Below are 12,497 nucleotides of genomic sequence, written 5' to 3' on the forward strand. Positions count from 1 at the left end.
AACAAAAACCAAGAAAACTCCCATTTCAGCCAAGGAGAAGGAGTTCCACACAGTGAAACTGGCCCACTGGCAATTATGTGGACAAGATGAAAAGGCTTTCAGGGCCACAACTGCCTAGATAACCCACCAAGTAGGATGGAGAGAGTATGAAGGTTCATCAGGTGATTATTTCCCAGCTACTCTCTCTCATTCACAGAATAGCTCGCCATGCTAACGCAGGTGGGTTACAATTTCACCCAAATCTCTCTTCTGCCTTCAAAGGCTGCATTTCCCTCTTTCCAGCCAAGCATGTATTTGATCAGAAGGTATTCTGAAGTAATGTTTAGCTGGGCAGAAAAAGTGACAATATTCAAAGTGAGCGTGTCTTCGGGGCACAAGGAAGGGTGCAAGGACTAGGTTTTAGTTCCTCTCCCCGAAATTAAAGTATAAAATGTTAAGGGGTAGTTTTTACTCAGGTTGAAAACAAGGAGACAGAGAAAACGTTATTAGGATACAGCAATATTCCCTTTTCACCCACAAGAAAAAACAAAACAAAAAAACCTTTTGATCCCAGAGTACCTTTTCCATTCTCACATTCTTTCCTCATTTTATTGTGCTTTGCAAATGCCTTATGCATCAGCTGTAGTCGTCGATAAGTCTGTGTAAATTAGGGGAGACAGAATTTAAAAAAAAAAAAAGAGAAGAAAAAACAATCCAGATGAGTAACACATCAGGAATCACAGATCAGCAAGTTTTCCCCCTTTCACAGTTTCTAGCAATTTTAGATAGAAGAAAATGGAGATCTTGAAAGGTACATTAGAACCTCTCTCAAACTCTTTCTCCCAAATCCAAATTCCTTTTTCAGGAGAACTTACTCATTTGTTTCCTATATCTCTGATCTGTTATTTGGATCACTTTTGCACTGAACAATACTCTAAACCTCATGTTCCTTCCCAAACGAGCTGAAACAATGGAAAGTAGCCACTGTGAAATAAGAGTAACCAAAACCAAAAAATTCCTACAGTTCCACTTATTTAGAAACACACTGGCTTTTAGCAGGTGCAGTTGCATTTACATGATCACCATGCCCTGAATTGGTCAGGCTGTTGGACTAGATGATTATTGTAGGTCCCTTCCAACTGAAATATTCTATTCCACCATTTTTCATGCCAAAAAAAAAAAAAAAGGAGAAAAAACAGATGAAAAAAATCTGTGAAGTAAAAGCAGAAAACAAAACAAAAGACCCTAATTAAAATATACACAGATGCCAACTGCATTCCCAAATTTTCTCTGCTGACTGAAAGATTACTTGCATGACAGTAGTTCTACCCAACATTATGTTTTTTTCAATTTTATACTGAAACTTACATATTAAAACCAGAGAGAAAGAATACAAAAACATGTTTTGGTAAAGGAGGCCTAGAGAAACATCTCTAGACACCAAAGATCTTGGCTTCTAAGATCTCAGATCTTACTAGCTTTTTAACTACTGAAGAAGCACCCTTTGTCCTTTTATTCATTACACGAGAGGCTGCAGCAGAGCATGTGAAAAAAGGGCAGTAGCCACTCAACTTGGATAAAAATCAAGCTACTAAGCTCACAAGGGGCAAAATAAAAGTTGAGACAAAAAGATTTTTTCCAAAGTACCTAACTTTAGGTATTTTCTAGTACCTTAAAAGTAGACTTTTAAGCATCTTAATTTCAATACTATTGAACAGATTCAATGCTTTTTTTAAGCCCCAAGAGTTCATCACAAAAAAATAGCAATAGGAAGATATTTGGAGATGCTATTTAAAATTACAAAGAGAAAAAGAGAAAAGGCTACAGTTAGTGTTGGAAGTAACAAACCTCTATGTGTAGTAACAAACCTCTATGTGTATTACCCATAGAAGCCTGCTAACTGGTTAGACGATAACTGAAGAGCAGGGAAGTAACAGGAATCCATATTTGCAATAGGAAAGCAGATTTGAATAATGGCCAGAAAATTGAGTTTTAAAGCTGCAGCACCTGCCAAAAGAAGCCAGTGAAGACCAGGAAAATATGCTCTTGAAGACTATAATTACCAATCACACATACTTCCCACCAGCCATATTCCTGTATGTTTCTCAGATGCATTAATAATATAGAACCTTTGAATTTCCTAAAGATACATAGCCCTTCGTCTCAAAAATCTTCTCCTTGCTTCATTTCTCAGGCTCTGAGAAATGTGGAGCGAGGACAACAGAAAGAGCTTTAGAACAGCTCTCACTTGGCAAGAAAGGCATGAAATGCTCTGCCAGTCAAGCACCAGAGGGTAGTTGCTGGGAAAAGAAAAAGGTCACCAGTTCAGCTATTCAGAGACAAACTCTGGAGTACAATCCTGTTGCCACTAGGACACAGATTTCAATCTTGCTCTCAGACTCAGCAATTAGACTAACATTTCCTGATTTCACATAAAAATTAAAACAACAGAACCACTCTACAGCAGAATACATTGGTTCCAACCCAGTTACTTTTTGAGGTGTGAAAAAAAAAAAAAATCAGTGTGAATGTAACTCAAGACACTTACCTTCTTGAAACCAAAAGATAAATAGAATAGAAAACCAAACAAGCCTGCACATGACAGTTCACCTCAGTCACAATGACCAGAGCCAGACTTCGAGCAAGCCAACATTTGAAATCTGTCTCACTGGAAACAAGCCAATTCCCATTAATGAGATGATAGAAAAGGGAGTTTTAAGCAGTTCAAATGACAGGCCTTCTAAATACATTATGATTAAAGTTCGATTTCAGTATTTACACTGTCAGAAGGATCCAGCATGGACTTGCACCACTCCACTGCTTCCATAGTACATGGTCTTATGGTCTCTGTGCGGCCATGATAGAAACGCCTGGTCATGGCGGTTTCGTAACAGCAGCCTGGGCTAAAAAGAAAAATTAGGGAAGAGTATCTCATTAACTGAACAAAACTATATGCTCTCTCAAGGAATAAAAAAGTCCTGCCAAGTACCTTACACATCTAGCTCAGTTACAAGTATCAGTAAGCCACTAATTTTCTTTAAATTTTGTGTCTGAAAAAGAGCCACAAAGGAACTCTTTCAGTCATCAGTCTCATAAAAGCTTGTAAAGTGCCAGTGCTATAATCATACCTTGAAAAGACTGGGTTGTCATGGCTATTTTCTGCAGACTACAGATCTACCAGCCTCTAGTATAGATAAGCTGAAATTACGCAAGCTTCAGTTTCACTATATATTTCCATTAAAGAAACCATCTATACCGTCCAAAAACTCAAAAATTAAGAGACACATTTGAAATAAGTACCGTGTCCCAATGCGTTTATAAGGAAAAGGCTCAAATCCTTCTCTGTTGCATACTGACACCCATCCAGCTTTTACCTGCAGCATCCCCAGCACTATGACAGTCTACCATTTAATATACAACTTACATGAAACATACTTGTATGTTTAGAACAGACTTAACAGGCTATTTTAGTCAGACAGTTAATTTATTCCAATATTCAGCAAACTGAGATCTACCGACCTTTCTTATGATGAGACAGGCATCTCCAGTGACTAAACGTCATGCTCCTATGACAAAACCCTCCTTTTTCTGAAGGAAGCAATACTTGCCAGGTCAGTAATGACTTATACAAGCCACAATCAGTGCTAGTTAGCAAACAGAAATTTGGTAACACCAATACCAGGAAGAATGCCGCCTTTTACCAATAATACAAAATAAAACGACACACCCAAAAACGTAGAGTCAGGCATTTGGAGGGTCACTATCTGTATCTCTATTATTCTGCCCAAACCTTCACATCTAACATTGCTAAAGAAAGTGAGACACTGAGGTTTGTGAGGCTTTTACCAATGGTTGTTACCTGCTACAGATAAAGCTTGCTTCTCCTTCTGAGCAGCTATTTGACATTAAAGAATCCTGACTCATTCCACATTTGGTGTTTGCCCAAATATTTACTTTGTACAGCCCAAATCCACATTTTCAGGGATTGTCTTCTGCCCTCCATTCCACAATATGTACACGCATGATCCCTATAGGCACAATGACACAATTCTTCTGAAGCCAAGAGCACAAGCCCCATGGAATTCAATGGCGCAAAATAAGGCCCTATGCAACAGTTAATTTAAAAAACTTTACTTCTTCATTCTTATATCACCATAGCAAATTACACACTGGTATTGCAAGGGCACTGCATTATGCTCCAGATCCACCCCTTTACTCAAGAAACTAGTTTTTTTATTCCTAATCTGGGTAATGAGATTTTCTTACCGTCCATGGCATTTGTAATAAGCCAGCTGAAGGGCAAGCTGCACAAATGTATCAGGATGAAGTTTCTTCTTTTTAATCAATGCTTTGCCGAAGGATGTGAAGGCATAATTTACTATCTGCAAGTCAGATACCTGTCAAACCATAGGAGGGAAAAAAAACAGAAGTCAAGAAACTGCAAATATCACAAGTTGGTTCACTTCAAATAAAACACATTCAACATAAACCAACAAGTAACAAACTAAACCATCGTGTTAAGTCCCCTGATACATCAATTCATCAATAACATTCATCCCTGTTCTCCAGCATGGAGAACGTGCAAATAGAATGGAAAAAAAAAAATCAGTGACAATTAAGAGAAGCAGCAAGAAATTCCACCTTTTTGTAATACAATTCTTTAGTACGTCCAATTTCATTTATAATTTTTTGATCCACTGTGAATACAAGTTCCTCTGGCCATGGAATATCCCTCACTTTATCTGATCCCTGGGAGGATGCAAACAGAAAGAGAGAAAACAGAAAATGTTATCTATAAGAAAAGACACATTAACTAATACATTTGAAAGTTTAAAGGATAGATACCTTCCATCTTCCCTCATTTTCAATAATCTTCTTTTCAGCATAAGATAACATGGTAATTAAAGCCATGGCATCAAAAGGAGAATGCTAGAATCATATAAGACAAGATATCACATTATTTGCAGAACTGCAAGAGGATCAAATTGCTTTTTTCCCTACCCCACTCTTTTTCCTGCAGACCAACAGCTTTACTGCACAGTGTTGGACTTGTTTTTCTAGTTCTACGATACATATAGAACTACTGTAAGTCGACCCACTGTTTTGACTGCTCTGCAGCCAGATAGGGAGGCACAATATACCACTGCTGTGGAAAAGCAGATTTCAGGCAAGATGTAGGCCCTCCTGGCCATTCAACAACAAATTTTTAAAAAACCTGAGTTTAAAAAAAAACACAGCTGTTCAAATAGCAACATAATACAAAGAGTTAATTTTAAGCCTTCTTGTGCAATGTATTTTTTGTCTTTGGAACTCCCTCATTAAATACTTTCAGAAATGAGATTACGATTTCAGATCTCATGTTCTTAATTCAAGTATGGTGTAATATCAAGCACTGTGAAAGCAGACCTATTTTGGAAACTTGCCAGACAAGGTGCCTGGTAAACAAGGCTACACTAAAGAGGAACACATTAAACATTTAAAATAATACTCTGAAAGGGAAAACTTAGTAAATAAATACTTGAAAGGTTTATAAGGGGCAGGGGGGGGAATTTTCAACTTACATCACAGAATGCACTACAGGTTCCATTGGAAAAGAATATGCTATTGTAGGATTTATCTCCCCAGCGTACTGTCGGGTCACCTGTTAGCCCCAGCCTTGTAACCTAGAGCAAAAGTTACACACCGTGGGTTTTAAAGAACACTGAGTACACTGCCAACCTCTGTCAGCTAAATCAAGCCTACATTAAGATGGTGAGACCTCCCCATGAGATAAGACATTTTCATCCAGTTGAAGATGAAACATGATTATAAGCCTAAGTTTTTAAATTAAAGAGTGATAACAAGTTGATTACTATATTTCTGAGAACCCTGAAGGCTAAAGGGCTAAAAGATTATGACGGTAGATTTCAGCCATTCCCACTTCCAATGTCCTAACAATTCAAACTATTTAAGTATTCCTATGGATCAACAAGAAGCATTATCTGCATATTTATCTGCTTCATTTTGTCTGTTCTGAGAGAGCAAGAAGTGTTACTTCCGCATACACATAGAAGAAACTTTTATATAAAGATGACCAGATATGAATTATCAAAAATTCTGAGCTACCTCACTGTAGTCCTCAGGAGTTGCATGGGGACTAGAATCATCGAGGCAGACTACAAACAAACTTCTTTGAATTTTTTCCAGAAGAGTCAAGTTCTTTGGATCAAGATCAATCAAATATTCACGTAACTAGAAAGCATAAAAAGACAAAGCTAAGTGAAATGACGTATTTCCAGTCATCAAAATGCTTTTCTCAGGAATCAACTGTTGAAGTATTCCCACCTCTGCCCACTTTGTCCTTTCGTTGCTTGTTAAGGCTGCCAGTCCTGGTCCATCTGGTTCACTATGGCATCTTTTCTGTATATAAGTAAGTTGCCTTTAAGAAGATTTCAAAAACTGAAGTTAACAAATAACATATGGAAAGAAGACAGAAGTAACCCTTTTTATCTCTCTCTTTTGCCAAGCTGGAATTTCGGTTCCACATTTACAAGCTAATGTAAATTTTCAGGAAGCATGAATCAGCTCCCTCAGACTCTAAAGGCAGCTGAAGACCTGCTCTGTTTTCGGTCACTAATGGTTAATTCAAATTGCAGTTACCAACCCAGTACAAACTTACACGTAAACAACCATAATCCTAAAGTGTTATTATGCACTTAATTTAAAACTAGATTTAAGACTTCAGCAGTGCAGATCGAACTTTCCCAAGCAGCAGACATCTGTAATACTGCAGCTTTGCAGCTTTTATAGCAACTAACCAAACACAAGGGCAAAACTTCCACTCCAGATTAACCCTGAGATTTAAAGCAGAACAGTAGCTATAGTACATCCTAAACGTAGAGACTGAACTACACAAGAATACTTCTCTTCCTACCTTTTCCTTGCATTTTCCCTTTGAAGAGCTGTTAACAGAGAGCTAACTTTTAGTTTGCAAATTCAGTTTTTCACATCCTGTTCTAGGTGTTAAAGAAACTCCACAAGTTACAGGCATTTAATCTCACTTGTCCTTTGTTCTGGCACTCTTGCCCATTAAATTTCACTACTAATCATTACACAGCTTTCAAAAGTGTAAGACACCCATGATGAAGCTATTAAAAAAACAAAACAAAACAAAAAAAACCAACCACCAAACCAAAACCAACCCTTTCTATAGACAAGCTTTAGGGGTTTTTTGTCTGTATTCCAGGCGCTCATTTCTTTGTTACTTGCTTGATCTAACAGGTACAACTACAGAAATTAGAAATACATATGTTGAAATATATAAGTATTAAAGTACCAGATTTTCAAAAAATTTTGAGCTACTTTTGAGCTTCTCCAAGTAGGTTTTGTTTTGCCTAAGGAATTCGGCCATCCACCTTTTGCCAGTTTTAGTTACAAAAGTCTTCTGTTGTGCTCTAGAAACAGCACTTTGACAAATGCTGGAAGTTATTCCTAGATGAAACACACAACCCCTCTTTAGTAAGTAGATGCATATAGATCCCAAATCAATCACAAAAGACTTATGCTGAAACTACCTCTGTATGTGACATCAGAGTTCGACCAACAGAGTAGAAAACCTTGTGGCCACAACTGTATTGCCAATTTGAAAAGCTGGCACCTCTGCATGCTACTGGGAGATAGGAGATACAGCACGGAAAAGCTTTAAACACTGCCAGTTGCACTAGTACTGAAATTTACTATTTCATGAACCAAATTCTTTCTCTCTGTTCCTTTGCAGCAGCTCAGGAATATGAAAAGAGCCACAAACATGGCTGGTTGTCACAGGTCTGGCGCAAAGACAAGAAATGCAAGTGAAATGCTGCTGTACCTGTAACTAGCAGAAAGTCAATCAGTGTATACTGCGATTTTGGACTCTGGTGCACTCACCATTCCTGTTGGGGAATTCCAGCCCCTCTATTCTTGAAAAAAATTGACCACAAGTGTATTAGATTTGAATCAACATGACAGTGGTGCTTCATCTTTGATAATGATTAAGTAGCAATGAGAATTATCAATGTGGATTGGTCCTGAAAGGAATGATGTTACTTATAATCCTAATAATTCCATGTCAAGAAACTTCACACATAAATGATGTTTCCTACTGAAACATGTTCATTCAGCCCTTTTGCGTGATGTTCTATGGGTGTATTACAACAGTACATGATCATCATGCTTCATGGCAAGAAGATGCCATCCACTAAACGAATTTACTCAAATCTGAACGCTCAGCTAGAGGAGAAGCTGTAGCCTCTCTCACACCTAATCCTTTGGGGTGAATGGGATAGGAAAAGAAAGACGGTCTTTGGTATGTAGCTTAAATAGGACAGCTCATTTGAAACAAGGTAGTTTGAAAACCTGAAAATCTCTGGAGGAGTCACCATAGTGCCTTCATGTATAGCATCAAATGCAAACACTCGACCTCGACACAGGACTATTAAGTGAGACGGGCATTCACCTTCAGTCTCTGAAATGAAACAACACACAAAACATGAAAATCAAACTGTGGGGATAAAGTGAGTGACAGATACAGGAAAAACACTCTGCAAGTCCTGCAGACCCATTTTTTGTTCCGAATAAGGCAGACTTCATACAGTTAAAAACAGGAGAAAAGAAAAAAGAATAACTTTTGAAGTCCAATTGCATGATCTTATTCCAAATTTGAAGATATTTTTAAAACTGTCAGAAAATATACAGAAGTATATATTACAGAACGTAACTTTCACTGTTACTACTTCAAGTCATTGTCATTACCTAGTAGCAAATGTTATTTATTTGTGTATCTTGTAGGCAGGAACATCCTCTGCCAAAACAAGCGCTGCTTGCTGAAAGTTGATCTAGCAACATTTCTCTCTTGCATGAGTTTTCGGGTTTTTTTTAAAGGGATGAATATAACGCAGCAAGCCTGCTGCTAAGACACTCTGCAGACGATTGAGTCCTTCAGTCATCAGAGTGTTTATGAGACCACTTTCAGTTATGCAGCTCAAGATCCAAGATGCACTACCATCTCAATCAGACCTGATCTGTAATCTGCAAATCTGTAAGAAGGGAGCACTGACACACCATTTGGCCACTATACAGAAATGCAGATGGTACTGGCCCACACTAGGCCAGCTACACTTGCATAGCATTGCCTTATTGAATCCATCTATCTGGAAATAAGACTAAATAAAGTTGGAAAAGATTCTGACAAAAAATAGATGTTAAAACCCCAAGAAACATGTCTACATTTTTCTCAAACTGAGCCACTGTGCTGTATCTCTTCTAGTCCAGTACTCCACCCTGGGAAAAAGAAGAAATGTATGCTACTTTACTCACAAGTATTTAACAGAATGGGCATCCACAGACGTCTTAATCTTAACTTTTAATAAGTCTTTTACATCTATCTTTATGGTCCTACTTTCTAAATCAAATAATACAATTCAATACATACCTGATGATTAAAGACATTCTAGGGTGGGGAATTTGTCATTTCATGCAAACCTCACCTTCATAGATCATGAAATTAATTTCTAACATAACAAAAATCAGAAGGGATGACATGAAATTGTTACTTTAGGTAGCATCCTCCTAATTTTAGCTGTCTAAAGCAAGGGGTAGAATTAAGTTTGGAAGTTAACATACCTAGAATTAAGTGTCTGAGATCCCACTACAGTTGGTAGAGATCTACCCAATACACTTAATGACATCTAATGAGCTCTTCACCTGTGCTCATTAAGGTGTCTGCTGCAGGCTGAACCAAACAGCTTTCCAGGTTCCACTGATCAGGCTCTCTTGGCTTTTAGCGTAGTCTTTGACTCCAAGCTGACATTACCTGCCAAATTTTAGGTGCCCTACTCTGTAATCTGAATACTACTTCAGGTGTTTAGACCATGTCAGTTACCTCGATAGCCAAAGGGGAAAAACAGATCCCTCTCCAGATGGCAATTCCTTCTGCCTATCTTGGATACCTGCATATCTTGATGGCCCAAATCCTTCTCTGGAGGTATTCATATTTCTCCATGAATCAGAGAGAATCAAGACAACTAACTGGACTAAATATTTCATCTGGAGGCAGGCAATCTACATGGAATGGATATCACCTGCCATGTATTACATGAAAAATGATGCAAGATTGTTTAATAAAGTTGTTTAATAAAGTTCTTAGAATATTTTAAGGCAGAAAAGGGACATGAATGACATAAATTGCATCTCCAGAGGATAATAGCTTTGTTTATTAAGTGTGATCAAAACAGAACATTGAATTTCCACCATTTGAATATTTCTTCTATGTTTTGGCATTTAAACTGACTCTTCAACTGTAATGCTAAGATAAAACCCTTGAAACTTGCCTTCAACTTTGCATTTTCTCATCATATCCTGTGGTATGGAGATTTCCTTATATATTCTCTATGGAGCAAGGCAATACCTCCTTCTTCTTGGTTCCTGAGTCTTACAGGAATTCACATCTCTCATGATTATCTAGAGTGGTGAACATGATTATCTAGAACTGCTGAACAACTCTGGATGCATCAGAATGTGTGTGGGAGGGGTGTTATGATTTCAGTTAGTTGATTACTAATACTACAGTATTTGTAAGCGGAGGATGAATAACAACATTACACTTTTATCCCAGTTTTTGATCCTGCACCCCAGAAAACTGTTGGGAGTTTAAGAGAATGGCTTTAAGAAGCACTATGGAGTACTTTAAAGACTGAAAACAGAAGAAGCTGACCAAGCCAAGAAACAGCACAATGATAGAAAATAAGTAAAAATTATCCCAAAAGAATGTATGGGAGCACACTCAAGAAATGCATTCTGTGGAAAAAGAAGCTATTAGTAACGATGCTGAAATTCTGCCTACACGGAATCCACCCACATTTATAACACATGGAATTTGTCTTTTTTCAGTTCTTAATGCTGGCACACTTATTATAGGCATCAGGCTGGTAAAATACAATTTGAAGCAGAGCTTTCTTTTAATCTTATTTAGAAAGGAATAAATATTGGACCAAAAAGGGCATTTGTAGATAAGGTATCTTCTTTGCTTCCTTATATAAGCACTCAACAACCTGTATCTGATATAGTGCTTGAGGAAGCAAGTATTTTATGGTTAAAATGACCACTCCATTAGCCCATTAATACAAAATCATTTGCTTGTATTAACCCGCAATTTCCATTTGTTTACCAGTTTTAAAATAACTGCCAAGCGAGTCTCTGGTAACTCCAGGAATTTTGCAAGTGCAGAAGAGCATTCGAAATTGGTTCATGTCCAGAACAGCATTCCCAGATCTCTCTATAGCCACCTTCTCTCTGTAGTAAACAAACACACCAAAATTAAACAAAAGAGATTATAATTATGCAAATAAATCAAGGTAAGAAACCTATCTTCTACTGCAAAGAACCCATGCCAATGAACAAAAACATATTTTTGCAACTAAAGTACACAAAGATCATTAATATTTAGAATCAATTATTTTTTCTTGAAGTCTTACGTTCGCAATAGATCCCAGTATTTCAGGGTGTGCCATATATTTACACTTGCTCTTTCTATCTGCGTGCCCTCTTTGGGTGGCCAGCAGTGTTCAATATAGGGACCAGGGCCTGCCATATTACAGTGTATTTGCGTCGATATGCGAAGATCAAGATAAGCCACATTCAGCCACCAGTCCTCCAGCTGAAAATGAAAAGTGCTTAGCGTCAGAATTAACTTTTAGTCATTAATTCATTAATAATCACCAGATTGTTCAACTGCCTGCTTTTTTTACTTTTTTTTTTTTAATATAGATTTTGAATAGCAGTCCCTATATAACAGAAGGCAGGACAGTGGTTCAAAACTAACTGCTGAGGGTAACAACACATCTAGCTCTTCTATTTTCAAGCTTGAAGTAAAATTCAACACTGCTTAAGACTATTAAATTGTAAATTATGATGAAGAGTTCTTCCCTGATATTAATCTTAAACTCCTGCAGATGTCAGCTGTGGCTGCTGCGAATATCAGACAGATTACTCCACGAAGAATGGAAGGAAAGGAGATTTGTGTGAGAGAGGATCTGGGACAGACAGTTCATAATGTATTTTTTCTACCATCATCTGAAAATCCCCACTCCAGAGTGTGTCATGTTAAGATTTACAAAGTTCTCATGAATTCCACTTGGTAACGACCCCCCTTGTATCCTTTTCTCTGTTGAAAGACAACTTTAAAACAACTTTTTCTTTTTTTTTTTTTTGGGGGGGGGTAAGAGACTGACAGACAAAGCATTCAAAAGCTGGTAGGTAATAACATTTCAGTTAGTGAACCCTCTTAGCCACCTAACTTTGAAAAAAACCAAATCACATGTAGGTAAGTGAATGTGTTCATATCCATAAGCCAAGTGGCAGATATAAGGAAGATCCTAAGATTAAAAAAAGCTAAATGGCTAAATTACATCCTGAACAGCCAACTTTCTGTAAGTAGATATGTAAAAAATCATAATTCAAAATACGTACCCAATTCCTTCTTGTTTTAGCTCTTTCCAGTAATG

The 12,497-nt window shown here is 37.5% G+C and overlaps 1 protein-coding gene across 1 annotated transcript in view; it reads right to left on the reverse strand.

Moving 5' to 3' along the window:
• The window catches only part of CROT (carnitine O-octanoyltransferase), a 36,620-nt gene that overhangs the window by 2,683 nt on the left and 21,440 nt on the right, over nt 1-12,497 (reverse strand). Inside the window, exons 4-15 of the mRNA XM_009330597.1 lie at nt 12,463-12,495; nt 11,469-11,650; nt 11,162-11,286; nt 8,353-8,461; nt 6,304-6,397; nt 6,085-6,210; nt 5,541-5,642; nt 4,825-4,908; nt 4,621-4,728; nt 4,246-4,376; nt 2,759-2,882; nt 559-637 (exon numbers count right to left, since the gene is read on the reverse strand). Coding sequence (XP_009328872.1) covers nt 559-637; nt 2,759-2,882; nt 4,246-4,376; nt 4,621-4,728; nt 4,825-4,908; nt 5,541-5,642; nt 6,085-6,210; nt 6,304-6,397; nt 8,353-8,461; nt 11,162-11,286; nt 11,469-11,650; nt 12,463-12,495 — 1,297 coding nt within the window. The remainder of the gene's footprint in view (nt 1-558; nt 638-2,758; nt 2,883-4,245; nt 4,377-4,620; nt 4,729-4,824; nt 4,909-5,540; nt 5,643-6,084; nt 6,211-6,303; nt 6,398-8,352; nt 8,462-11,161; nt 11,287-11,468; nt 11,651-12,462; nt 12,496-12,497) is intronic.

The sequence above is a fragment of the Pygoscelis adeliae genome, unplaced genomic scaffold (assembly GCF_000699105.1).
Source record: "Pygoscelis adeliae isolate BGI_AS28 unplaced genomic scaffold, ASM69910v1 Scaffold27, whole genome shotgun sequence".
NCBI lineage: Eukaryota > Metazoa > Chordata > Aves > Sphenisciformes > Spheniscidae > Pygoscelis > Pygoscelis adeliae.